The sequence below is a fragment of the Scleropages formosus genome, chromosome 17 (assembly GCF_900964775.1).
Source record: "Scleropages formosus chromosome 17, fSclFor1.1, whole genome shotgun sequence".
Lineage (NCBI taxonomy): Eukaryota > Metazoa > Chordata > Actinopteri > Osteoglossiformes > Osteoglossidae > Scleropages > Scleropages formosus.
Genome location: NC_041822.1, coordinates 15,927,658 through 15,940,915, shown reverse-complemented (window position 1 = coordinate 15,940,915; position 13,258 = coordinate 15,927,658). Strand labels below are relative to the sequence as shown.

Sequence of the window (13,258 nt, the reverse complement as noted above, 5' to 3'; positions counted from 1 at the left end):
TGGTTTCATGCAGTTGTTAGAAAGGGGCTTGTGAGGTACATATTTACACACGTAGTCACTGTTAACTTAAGAGTTTTTTGCTTGTTACTGCTTATAACAATTATACAAGCTTCTTTTTTTGACTTTACGGCAGCAGACATGAGTTTGTAGAGTGAGTATAGCAACAGTGATCACATTTTTTTCATTATAGAAATGTACTGTGTGTGATGTGCTTGCTAGTTTATAGTGTATTAAGCATAATTGCACAAGGCAATCACACACTTTTTGTGTGTGTATCTATATATACAAATATTGTAGCAGTAGTAAGTCTTCTTGCTGTTCCCTTTTCAAGCGCTGAGGAAGAGAGACCACAATGCTTGGATTTACAGTTACTGTACATGCGTCAGTGCAGCAGGTTTTAGCAATCACTCTTACAGATGCATGGTTTTGTCAGCCGACTGACATATCAGGGCAGAGATGCGTTGTTAAACAGGCTCATGATGATATACAGAGTCAGACACTGTGTTTTCCGCTGTGTCACGGTAGAGAAGAAGAAAAAATTTTATGGCTCTTAAATCTGCTAAGTGGCATTGTGTTGGAAGCAGCAAATGTGATTCTTAATCCAAAAGCCTCAATAAAATGGTCCTGGTGGAAAAAAAAGCAAGATTTAAATGTCTCTTGAAACAGGGTAAGCTGTTGATAAGATGCAACAGACACTGGGAAGCTAAGAGGATGAAGGCAAAATCTTCACTATTGTTTTTACTGGATTTACGATTATCTTTTTTTTTTTTCCCCCTTTACATTAAGTACATTAAGAAATACTGAAAATGCCATGAAATGTCTTAGTATGACTGCAGTCATTAAGCCATTTTTAATACATCATTTAATGGAACCCAGTTGGTTTCAGGTGATATGGGAATACACAGTTAAGTGTAATTAATATTGTTTTTTCAGTGGCTTCCAAGTGGCCCACCCAGTAAAGACATTCTTGCAGTGTGTCCCATGGCTGAGACGTTTGAGTCTGAACTCTGTGTGAACCAGCAGTCATGACTGGGAGTTGCAACAGAAGTGGAAAATCATAGGCTTAACACACACACACACACACACACACTGACTGAAACTGCTTGTCCCAAGTGGGGTGGCGGTGTGCCGGAGCCTAACCCAGCAACACAGGGCGCAAAGCTGGAGGGGGAGGGGACACACCCAGGACAGGACGCCAGTCCATCGCAAAGCACCCCAAGCAGGACTCAAACCCCAGACCCACCAGAGAGGAGGCCTTGGCCAAGCCCATTGCACCATCGCGCCCCCCCCCCCCCCCCCCCCAAGCTTAACTCAGTAAGGTTATTTCTGGTGCCCGCTGCAGGAGTGCCTCCTGGTGACCTTGTTGGCACCTGCAACCTGTAGTTACATGCGCTGATCTTCCCATCATTAGTAGTGTCCTCCTCTTGGAGCACTTTGACTGGGGGTATGAAATGGAAGTTAGCCAGCGAGGAGTGAATTTAAGAAGCAACATGCTGACAAGCACATGTGAAATGGATTTGTTTGAAGAAGCATATTGGTTGTTTTAGTCTGGTCAGTTGAGTTGCCTGTGACACATGGTCTTTATAGTTTTTTTTCTTCCAAGTTTGTCAGTATTCATCATCATTTAGAGGGTTCAACATAATATAAAGCACTGACAGAAAGAGTATGTGGAAAAATGGATTCAAAGTGATAAGTCACAGGTATGGATGACTATCTTGATATTCCATCAAATTGGAATTGCTGGCTCCTGTGGTTAACATGCACCTTTCCCAAGCATAGTCAATAACCATCATTCCCACATCATAGATTTTGCAAAGGAAACCATCCACAAAGCATGGCTGGAGGTGAAAGAAAGAGCTGATGGACCTTAATCAAGAATAAGTCTTAACTTAATGTTTTTTCAGATTTAAAGCTGTACAATGTGACATCAACAGTGAGCGTCAGACTAGGAAAAATATTTTTATATTTTTATTAACCTGATTCTTATGTGGAAAAACTGCTTCTGTTTTTCTGCACAGATAAGAATCAATAGTACCTTATCCAGTCGACCTTGTTAGGAACTTGAGGCTATACAAAGGAGATAAGGTGCAAGGCATAGCATACACATTCTGTCATACAGTCAGGGCAATGCGGAGTCACAATTTCATGTAAACACATTTTTCAGTTGTAGGGAAAGAAAAAAAAAAAACACGTGCACATATGGACTTTAAACAGACACGTTTGATAAGCAGATTTACATTATGTACTGCCTGAAGTGATTTTTCGATGTATGTAATGAAAGTCAACTCATTTGCCAGCTGTATGAGAATTACTTCTTCCTTTTAGCTATTTGTCTTGAATAAGTGGTTTTAAATTAAATAAATCAATTGGTATTCATGTTAATGAACCCGCTTTTGCATGAACATGTGTTACTGCACCCTGTGGAAACACTTTTGCTCAATCTTAAAACCCCTTAAGTGCCAGATTGAACACAGTGAAATCCAGGGAAGTGTTCCAACTGCAAGAGCAATGCAGCCATTTGTCAGGCTGGAGGAAAATTAAGGAGATACCTGCATTAAAGCAGTATCAGAAGTAAAGGTTACGATTTTTCACAAGGTCATTTGTGTTGGTGTTTTACCTGCAATGTTGACTTCTGTTCCCCCCCACATATAATGGACCTCTGATGTTCAAATAAGATGCTTAGTCAAGAGGATCTTCTGAGAATCATGTATTTCAGGTCTCATACACAGACATGGATAACTCCCAAAAGACACATTTTATAACCAGTTTGCACTGAGGTAACAGAGTCGCATCTGAACAGAACTAGAGTCTAGGATTTTTTTTTAAATCTTTAATGCTTGCCTGTAATTGCTAAGACACTCAATTTCAGTAACATGTCCGCCTGAGCTTTTGCAGTCATAGTCAGTAAGTCTGTTCTTGTTGTACAAATCTGTTGCTTACATCAACTGAAGTCAATATTGTTTTTGTTTATTCCTTTAGCTGTTTGTATACTAAGCTGCATAAGTTATTTACCCATTTGTACAGCTGGAAAGTTTTTACTGTAGTAATTCAAGCTAAATACTGTGATTGAGTAGTAACACAAGAGTGAGGATTCAAACCTAGCACTTTAACCACTTTGGTACCTCCTGCTACCTGTTGTACGTATATGTCCTTAATTGGATTCTTTAGATAAGTGTTATTTCTGCAGCTTTGCTATTTAAACATTTTTTTAAAGTATCTAACAATGAGAACTTGCGAAATGTGACACATTGCTTTATGAAAGAACATTGGTCTTCAGTTGCAAATTGATTACTTTAACCCCATACTAACTGTTGCCTCCAGTTATGTTTCCAGTGTATGGCCCGGGTACTGCTATCCCTACTGTGAAACGCCACAAACCTCATATTTTTAAGTTGGTGTTCACGGTCATATACATCTGACTTATTTTTTGCTTGCCCCAGGAGGAAATGGGTAAGGCACTATCCTGTGGTCCAGGATAAAAAAAAAAAAGCTTTTTCCAGAAAGGCTCTGTGCCCAGAGGCTGTACAACTTCTGTTTAGGGTACAAACACATGCCCTTACTGACCACCCAGTTTGGGAAGGATCATGTGAGTGCTGACATGTGAAGGTGAAGCTTTACCTACAGGTTCTGTAAATAACCTTATACTAAACATGAATAAGTGCAGAATATGCATTGTTCCTCAGTGATAGCACCACTTGTGACCATACATCTATGCCTGTTTTTTATCCTTCACGGGTCCATAAATGGCCAGAGAGCCTTAAATCGAGAATTTAGGATCAGATTGTCTTGACCCCCTCAGACCTGTACATCTTTGCAGGCCTAGTTGTAAATTGAACGCTGTAGGAATCTGTAAATCGGTGTCCTTGATGAATACAGTGCATGGAGGTAGAGATTTGAGTGGGATGAATGGCTTATAACAAATCCTTTGAAAGTGTGGGTCACTTTTCCATGATTTGTTGCCTCAAGGGAAGTTTACCAAAGGATCCCAGCAAGCCCAGGGATGCAGAGTGTTTGCTGACAAGCCCAACTTATTGCAGGGCTCTCTTGAATTTCTTTTTTTGTGAATAGATTCAGTCACCCTCCCGCCCTTCTCTGTTGTATACTTTCCTAAATCAGACTTCATATGCTGATGACAAGCTGTTTTCTGAAAAGACTATTTGACTAAGACGGTTTGCCTGCATCCTTTTTTTTTTGGCTGTGCACTTCTTGATTTGTGTGCATTGGCTTCTGGGTGGCATAATGCCATTTTGACTTGTGTGCTGGGGATGGGACATGTTAGTCCTGGGGAAGACATGTCTGTCAATCCAGCATTCCAACCAAGGGCCTGGGGCAGACTCAAGCTTTGAGATTTTTAAAAAAATTTCCTGTACGTGGCCTGTGTATATAGCTTGGAAATGTCACAGCAGCCCAAATATACTCTGGCACTTTTCCGTAAGTCCTTCTGGCCATAGTAAGGCTAAAAACAATTGCATGGTCCATCAATAACCCAGATGCACTCGAGTTGCATGTTTCAGATTATTTCTGTTCATGGAATCTAGGGTGAAAGCCTTGTGCTATGGAAGCCCACTGGGGTAATGTCTTGATGGAAAAGGGAGGGATTTACCATATTCCCTGCTTTAATCAGTGCCTCTTCACAAGAGCGATGACATTGAGATCTGTCTAAAAGGGTTGTCTCTTCACCTGAATGCAGTAGAGTACCATAACTGATAGTACTTTTAAAATGTGGCGCAATCACGTTTAGGGGCACCATTTCTTCATTGCAGTCAACACAATACCAATGGGAGAACATAGCAAATCAATATGAAGTGTGCCCAATAGGTTCCTGTCCTGTGGTATTTTGGTACCTGCAGTCAGACCTATGTCAAGATGCAGATTTCTTTTTGTCCTTATCAGCTGGATTCTGCTGCTTGTCTCAATGTAGTCTACCGAGGCTTTTTCCCCTTCTTGTCCTGCTTCCTCTGGCTGCTTGTCTAGTCAGTTTTAAAATCCACATTCTGTTCCACTGTTTACAGCTGTACTGTTGCCTTTAGGTTGCATTAAAACCATTCCATCTGTTGCTCATTGTGACATTCTTTCATACTTCACCTCTTTGGGTTCTGTCCAGTTTTTAAGATGAAAAGATTTTTTTTCTTTCTTCATAATTAATTCATTTACCCATTCTTAAATGTATTATAGCTAAAACACTGTGTTCAGTCTTGTCTGAAAATCCTGCCCATTTTGCAATCGATCATGTAAATCCAAAGCAGTACAAATGAGAAATCAGTGCGGTCATACATAAAATGTAGATTGTTGAGGGGGGAAAAAAAACTGTCTTTTTTTTTTTTTTTTTTATCTTCTTTGTAGTTCCACAATTTCAGTATTGCTTTGGATTATTCTTCTATCTCATAAAACTTTTCAGCAAAGATGCTAAAAAAAACCCTCTTGTGGAGTGCCTTCCATTCCATAAATTTAATATTTTTACTGAAATATTATGCCAGCTTTTCTTGCTACACAGGTTTGCACACAGCATTGAGTTAATATAGTTATTTTAACTATGTTAAAATATTTTAAGAGTAGCTGTTGAGAACAGGGTCCCTGCTCCATTGGCTCCTTCACTGAAATGCTATTCATGAAATTTTCTTAACGAGTTGATTTCCTGAAGGTCTATGAACATGAGGTTGGTTGGCACATCTGTCCACCTTTTCCTTAAAATGCTGTTCATTTTGCTAGAAGTAAATGCTTCACAATTAGTGATAAAATGTTTTTCAGTGATGGGGGGCGCGGTGGCGCAGTGGGTTGGACCGGGTCCTGCTCTCCGGTGGGTCTGGGGTTCGAGTCCCGCTTGGGGTGCCTTGCGGTGGACTGGCGTCCCGTCCTGGGTGTGTCCCCTCCCCCTCCGGCCTTACGCCCTGTGTTGCCGGGTTAGGCTCCGGTTCTCCCGTGACCCCGTATGGGACAAGGGGTTCAGAAAGTGTGTGTGTGTGTGTGTGTGTGTGTGTGTGTGTGTGTGTGTGTGTTTTTCAGTGACTTCTGATTTTTTTTTTTTTTTCCCCCTTCAGTCTTTTTTTCATTTTCTACATAATTATAAAAATACCTTTATTAAGTTGAAACTCTTAGATGGCAGGCTAATATTTCTATTTCAGAAAAGGATTTTTTCCTTAAACAGTATTTATTTCGCTTCAGTTTAACATCTGCTATTTATGTGTAACATAAATTAGGTCTTGTTGTCCAGCTGTGAACTTGCATTGGAGAAAAATATTCTTTTTCTGTGTAGTCTTATCTGGTGTTATTCAGACACTGTGTTTTTTTTCTGTTGTTTTTAGACCTTTTTTATTTCTGTATTCCCTCCCCCTCCGGCCTTACGCCCTGTGTTGCCAGGTAGGCTCTGGTTCCCCGCGACCCCGTATGGGACAAGTGGTTCAGAAAATGTGTGTGTGTGTGTGTGCGTGCGCGTATTTCTGTATTCTTATTAGTGCCATAGTGAGCAGAGTTACAGCAGAGTTCTCCTGGCTCTTCAGGTTTTCACTTTAAGTATTACACTACTTCCTACCTTACTTAGTTTTACTGATCAAGAATAAAATGTGCTTCAGTAAATTTTAAATTGTCAAACATGAGGAGGTTTAAAATTATAGGATACATGAGTTTTTGGAATGCTAGCATCTACTTGCCAGACAGATGATTTGATATTTACCTTACTGTAAATCCAAAATATTAATTTTTCATCTTAATTCAAATATTTTCCTTCCCTTCTCTTTCTCTTTAATGTACCCAAGTACCTAAAAGAACAACTATAAAGAATGATGATTAATAAGGTGGTGTTATGGGTCATTTTTATTCTGTGATGAGTATATGATGTCAACCATATGTGATTCCCAGCACCAGTTCATGCTGAATGTTTTACCTAATTCCCATTGCACTTTCATTGAGTTCACTGGGCCCCATTCCTACAGCTGCAGACAAAGTTCTGTTGCTGTTTCTGTAGACAGGATGCTTTGACATTGTCAGTTGCTTGCGGTCAGTTGCTGTGAGGTGCAGCACTGCATCCCATTAAAGAGATCTTAAGGAAAGAACAGTGATGTGATAAAAGGCAGATCTTGTTTTTTGTTCTCAGACAGAATATAAACCTTTTGGATAGTACATTATGGTTAGTTGGTCTGGGTTTTATTTTTTTCTCTTTTAACATGCAATCTTGAGTCCTGCGATCTGTTCCTCATTTTGTCTCATGCCTTTTTTCTACCATGGCTTATTAAAGACTTCATAATTCTGGTTTTGTTTGCGCTCTGGGATAGCAGGCCAGATGGAGTACCATGCCAAGATGAAGGGGGGAGTTAGACTGAGGGAGTGTGAGGGAGAGAGAAGGAAAGAAAGATGGAGAGAGAGTGAGAGAAAGAGGCAGAGAGGATGAGGGACTGTGGGAAAGACTGCAGGAAAAGAAAGAGAAATGGAAGAAGAGAAGGGCAAAGAAAGAGGAAGAGGGTTAATTTCAGAGGGTAGGTGAGCCTGAGATTAAGCCTCAGAGGAGGAGTCTGCAGCTGGGCAGTTTTACAACGTCTGTGCTTATTTCACTTCAGTCCAGTAGAAGCTCCGTCTCTCCTTGAGTCTGGGCGGTCGTCCAAAGGGCTCAGAAGCAAAGAGCAAAGCCTGTAAATTAATCAGTGTTGTATCACTGGACTCATAGTTTATAGCTTGAATTTCCAGGCATCTATATACAAGAGGTGGGGGTGAACACTGAAGACTTTCAGACAGGTACAGCCCAAACAGATGTTCCCACCATTCCCTATTAATCAGTGGTTGTCCAGATGTGTGGAAAGGCCAACATTGTCTGGTTGCACTAAGCTCCTCTTTAAAAATGTTCATTCACCTATCTTGTACATATAGGTTTTACTGTAGAATAAAAGACCATAGACCATTAGTCACCAAGAGATGAGAAGATGAAGGACAAAAAATGCCTGACTTATGCAAACCATGAATTTGTTCATGTATTGCCAGAACTTTTGGCATGCTCCTGTGTCCTCTCTGAATGTCTCAAGGCGTGTAGCCAGTCTTCATGGATCAGTGAATACCCAAGTGTGTGGGGCGGCGGATTGTCACTCATCCCTAAACCTTTAGCATTCCATAGGCCTCTGTCTACTGACAGGGTTTCTGTAGCTCTGTGTAAACAGGGGCATTAGAATCCCATCCAATGTACATGTCATTTTCCAAATGTCCTTCCTTTAGCCAAACACTGCTAGTTTTTTCTTGTTGAAAATGAGCCTGTCATACACAGCTCTCACTTTCGTCTCAAACATCTCCAGTTGTTAGCCAGTGCCCCAGATGCAAGGAAACTGTCTGCTGTTGCAACCCAGTTCACATCCCAAGGAGACATTTCTGTGGATTTCCTGTCATTACAGAAAACTCCTTTGTGTTTCATTCTTCAAGACTGGCTAGTATCAGGGTTTTTTCTTTTAAAAAAAAAAAAAAAAAAAAAAAAACTGACAATTTTCTGAGACAACTGATGCAGTAATTACAATTTGTTTTCAGTGAGCAATAATTGCATTTTTGCCTCAACATATCATTCCATTTCACCGACACTTGATTTTGATTGTAATTTAAGGCAGACTTGACAAATATGTGAAGGAGGAGTTCTGGTTGTTCTGATGTTTTCAGCATTTTCATTTATATTTCCTGTCTTCTTCTGTTCAGAACACGGTTCTCCACTGAAACGAAGGTTAAAGCAGAAGGAGGTGGAGGAGGTGCAGTGTGAAGTGAGGAACATGTGTTCCTTCTCCAAGATCCTCTCCACGAAGAAGAACCTGGACCATGTCAACAAAATCCTCAAAGTCAAGAGGCTTCAACGGCAGGCTAAGACCGGCAACAACATTGTGAAGAAACGGCGAGGAAGGCCCAGGAAGCAGCCCGTTCTGCTGGACCCTGAACCAGCCGGACAGATGCCTGTGCTAGAGAAGTGTGTGGACCTTCCTGGGAAGAAGAGTGTGAGGACCAACCTACTTCCAGAGCCCCTGGAGTTCTCCAACCATGACTCCATCTTGGACACCATTGAATCGGTGGTGCATATGGCACAGTCACCACCCCAGCTGGCCAGGGGGGCCAAACGGTGGCAGAAGGCCCAAGAAGAGAACCAAGCCAAGCGTCCACGAAGGTGCAGGGGGTCAAAAGAGGACGAGGCTACCGCAACAGAGAGGAGCGCAGGCAATTCTGGCCTCCTGCAAGCTATTTACTAAAACTGTGTGCTGCAGCCGCCAGAACCTCACCCTGCGCCTTGGCACTCTTGGACAATATGGACAGATAATAGGGGTCATTGTCGTTGGGGCTGGCATTTAATATTAAGTTTAGGAGCAAAAAAATCTTGCACTCCAGACATAGCTCGCTTCCCCGGCGTCTGACTGTGTGAGCCAGTGTCCAGCAAAGCTCTATCGTACTCTTGGCGGTTCTCTCCAGTCATCGTTAAATGGCTCAGCCGCACCTATACCAGCAGCTGTAGATAATGATTGATTTGCTGATACTGTGCAATGCTGGTTACCTTGCCTTGAAATCCAACTTTGTGAAAGCACCTGTACAGTAGGTCAAGTGTGTTAACCGATGGTATTTTATTACAATAATCCACCCCTCCACCCGTCCCCGCCCCCCGTTCAGGAATGCTCTGAGCATGGGCAGATGGCAATACTTTGGAAATAAGACCTTTTGGATCTCTCCAGCTTTGCACCAAAGGTCTGTCTGTACATAAGTATTACAGTACATGCCTTTTTCTCTGTACGACATGTTTCAGAAAGTATTTTTGACTTAGTGGTTTATAAGAAACAGTTGAAAAGTTTTACCCTAGAAAATTAAATTTGGGTATTTTTAACCAAAATAGAAAGAAATGTGTGATTCCAGACCAGTTTGGCTTGTTGAAAAAAGTTCAAAATATCATCTGATCAAAGTTGAATCACTGTTGCCCAAAAGTCCTCTTTCACTTTCTGTTTGTTAATCTAAGCACTTATAGACTTAATTAAGCCTTACTGTTTGTCAGCAGCTTAAATGGTACATTTTGATGAGCAGCAGATATCTATAGCCCATAGTTTTCCCCCACATTTTAGAGTGTTCATCACTTTGAATAACTGGGACAACCAAACATTTATATATGAGACACATCTGAGGTGCCAAATACTACAGGTCAGCCCTGCAACCCAATTTACACATGTACCTGTAGTCTCGATTTATGTAGCAAGTGAATATATGCAGAGCCAAAAGCTGGATATATTTCAAATGGGATGCCACCAGTATCAAAATGGCAATGAGAACAGAGCTTTGATTTGAAATAAGCTCTTTGCAAAAAAAAAAAAATAAATCACTTCAAGTTGCTAGACTCACCACTGCATTGATTATCTGTGTGATGCTCACTCTGTCCTTTTATCATATTAGAAAGGTGTTTGTCATTCATTACCAGAAGGTTGGCTATTTATTTATTCAAAATGCTCTTTAAAATCAAGAATTAAAGTATAGCAACCACATTTTCAATGACGATTCTCCTTTGTTCTTGACAAATGGCTCTTAGTTTCAAAGGGGGATAAATGGCAATAACAGGAAAAGTAAATCGCCAGGAAAATGAACTCTTTGTACAGTGTTTTTAGACAAGAACTAATGTTGTCAGCTCATTACATGATACTATATCCCTGACACTTTTCTCTGCCATTTCAGTATTTTTGTTCTCAGCATTGAGAGACTTATATAAGTAAACATTTCAGTGGTTTTGATGGAAGCCATGGACTAAGAGTTACAATCAGTGCGCATATAAGTTAATTTGGGAAAAGCCGGTTGAAGTGTTACTCCATACGTGGAGTGCCCCACAGTTATTACTTGCGTGCCTTATGTTTGTTTCCCAGTACATAACATTTCTTTTGGAATGTTCTTGGGGGGGAAAAAACTGGAACCACAAACCAGATAACATCCTGTAATTTTTACAAAAATTGTGTTCTAGCGTCACAAAATTCTAAGCGTACATTCAAGTTGATGCAGGAGTCAATGCTGCAACATACAAACCCCCTCCACTCCAGCCCTGCCATCAGTTGGCTGCAGTCCAGCAGCATGCGTTCATCCTCAGAGCTCCACATCCTGCGGAGGTAATTTGAGCAAGCCTCTCCCATTTGTGAGCGTGTCGTGAATGGGGGTGGAGCGGGAGGGTGGGTGTGCACTCCTACCCCCATGCAGCGGAAGAGAGCCCAAGTCCCTCCCTCACCCTATTGCCCTCTTTGTGGTCGTTCTCTAGATGATGCCGTGTGTTTCATGGTGTTCCTTTTCTCTCTTCCCTCTTTGCTATGCATCGTGTTGGTACCAGTGAACCAGCTGGCGGGCAAGTGGCCCGAAACTCGTTGAATCTCTCCGTTGGTCGATCCTTTTCTAACCGTGTGTGTGTATGTATGTGTTTTTGGGGTCCACCCTTTTCCCAGAAATAATTAAGTGGTCTTATTTTATGTCATAAAGAAGGTAATAAGCTTAATAAAAATGTGTTTCTGCAAAAAGTGACTATCACTGCAACTGTTGTGACTGCAAATGACCAGAACATTCTGTCCATCTGCAGTGTAGCCTTAATTTGAAGTTCAGCTTAAAGTCCTTTGTAAATAGTGTAAGTATACTGGATCTGACTGCATGGATGCAAACTGTGTTTAATGTGCAGGTGGTCCAGCTTGTTCAGCCAGTCGCTTTTGGGTGGGTTGGGGGGTCAAGCCGAGGCCCTTGCATCGATTTCATGCCTGAAATAATGTTCAGAGCTGAGTGCCACGGAGACCGGCAAATTTGTATCGTTGCTTTGACAAGGAAAAACAACTCGCGTTGGCTAACACGTATTCCCATCAGTCTGTGGTTCAAAAACGGCTTGTTGGCTCAAACAATCAAGAGCCCCTTTTAAATACTATTGGAAGACATTGCCAAAAAACAGGAAAAGTCCATGTAATCCCCAATTTAATGCTGAGCCATTTCAAGTTTATAAAGAAACAGAACCGTAATTTGCAGCTTTTACCAAAATATACAAATTCCAAATAGTAACCCGTTATTGGTATTTATTACTGTTTGGGATCTTGATGCGGGCAATCTTGAGTTGATGGACTATCATGCTCACAAGCAGTTGCTCTTCAGCATGCTGTTTTAGTGTTGAAGTGTAAAATACCAGATGTTTTTACTTTACCAGCCGATATACCGGTGCCTTTTAAAGCTGAAATGTATTCTTTTCATCTGGTTCTTAGATTTCAACGAGAGAGAGTGAGGTAAATTTAATGTTACAGACTTGTATTCAAAAGAGGTTAATAGTTCTTAACTCATCATTTCCATGAATTGGGAAAAAGGAAAAACAAAACAGATTTAACTGAACTGTGAAACACTAAACAGTGAACGTGAAAGAAAATATTAAGAGACAAAGACACAGATTGCATAATAATAGGACTTTTTTAACCATATCATTCTTAAAACATACAAAGTGCAGATTAAGTATTGAGAAAATAATTCAAATGGAGTAATGTCATTCTCAAGAGCACAAACTGAGCTCTAAACTGTGTTGGTAATTTTTAGTTTGTTATACATGCTGTTTTTAACCTCTTTTTAACAGAGTGGATTTTTTCCTTTATTTGCATGTTCTACTTGATTGTATGTATGCATATTTTAGACAAGCAGAAAGATATTTGAATTTAAATAAATTCGGAGGAACCTTGTACATTGTTTGATAATTTTTTTGTAATGGATTTTTAATTCATGAAGCAATTTTGTACATTGTATGAATATTAAAACTGCAAGTATTTGAAATATATATGAATACATATATGTATATATATGTATACATATATATGTATTTATGTATATGTTATGTATGTGTGTGTTTGTGCATAAGTAAATATATAAATATACACACATATACAGCTGTTTGTGTATGTCTTTATATACCTAATATTTATATAAATATGTTCACACACACAGACACACACACGCGCGCACACATACATATATATGCATTTGTATATATATGCATATGTATGTATATACATATATATGTATTTGCCAGCATGCTTTTGGTCATGTTTGTTCATGATCTAGTTGTTGTTTTATTTTTGTTTTATTTCCCTTTTTTCTTAAAGAAAAGCTCGTCTTTTTGCTGCCATTTGCTGGTTAGCAGTATAGAGCACTTAATAAAGTTGATCTTGTTCATGTTATTCATTGTGTGAAAATAATAAATGAGTTTATTGGAAGTTGCTAAGAATATGTGATGCTTGTCTTTGTTTATTTTGTCATTGAATTCTAATGTCTTACATGAAAG

At 40.2% G+C, this 13,258-nt stretch overlaps 1 protein-coding gene across 1 annotated transcript in view; it reads left to right on the top strand.

Moving 5' to 3' along the window:
- setbp1 (SET binding protein 1) overlaps positions 1-12,593 on the top strand; it is a 71,527-nt gene extending 58,934 nt beyond the window's left edge. Inside the window, exon 4 of the mRNA XM_018759224.2 lies at positions 8,662-12,593. Within this exon, the coding sequence (XP_018614740.2) occupies positions 8,662-9,200 (539 nt within the window). The 3' untranslated portion in view covers positions 9,201-12,593. The remainder of the gene's footprint in view (positions 1-8,661) is intronic.
- The last annotated feature ends 665 nt before the right edge of the window (positions 12,594-13,258 follow it).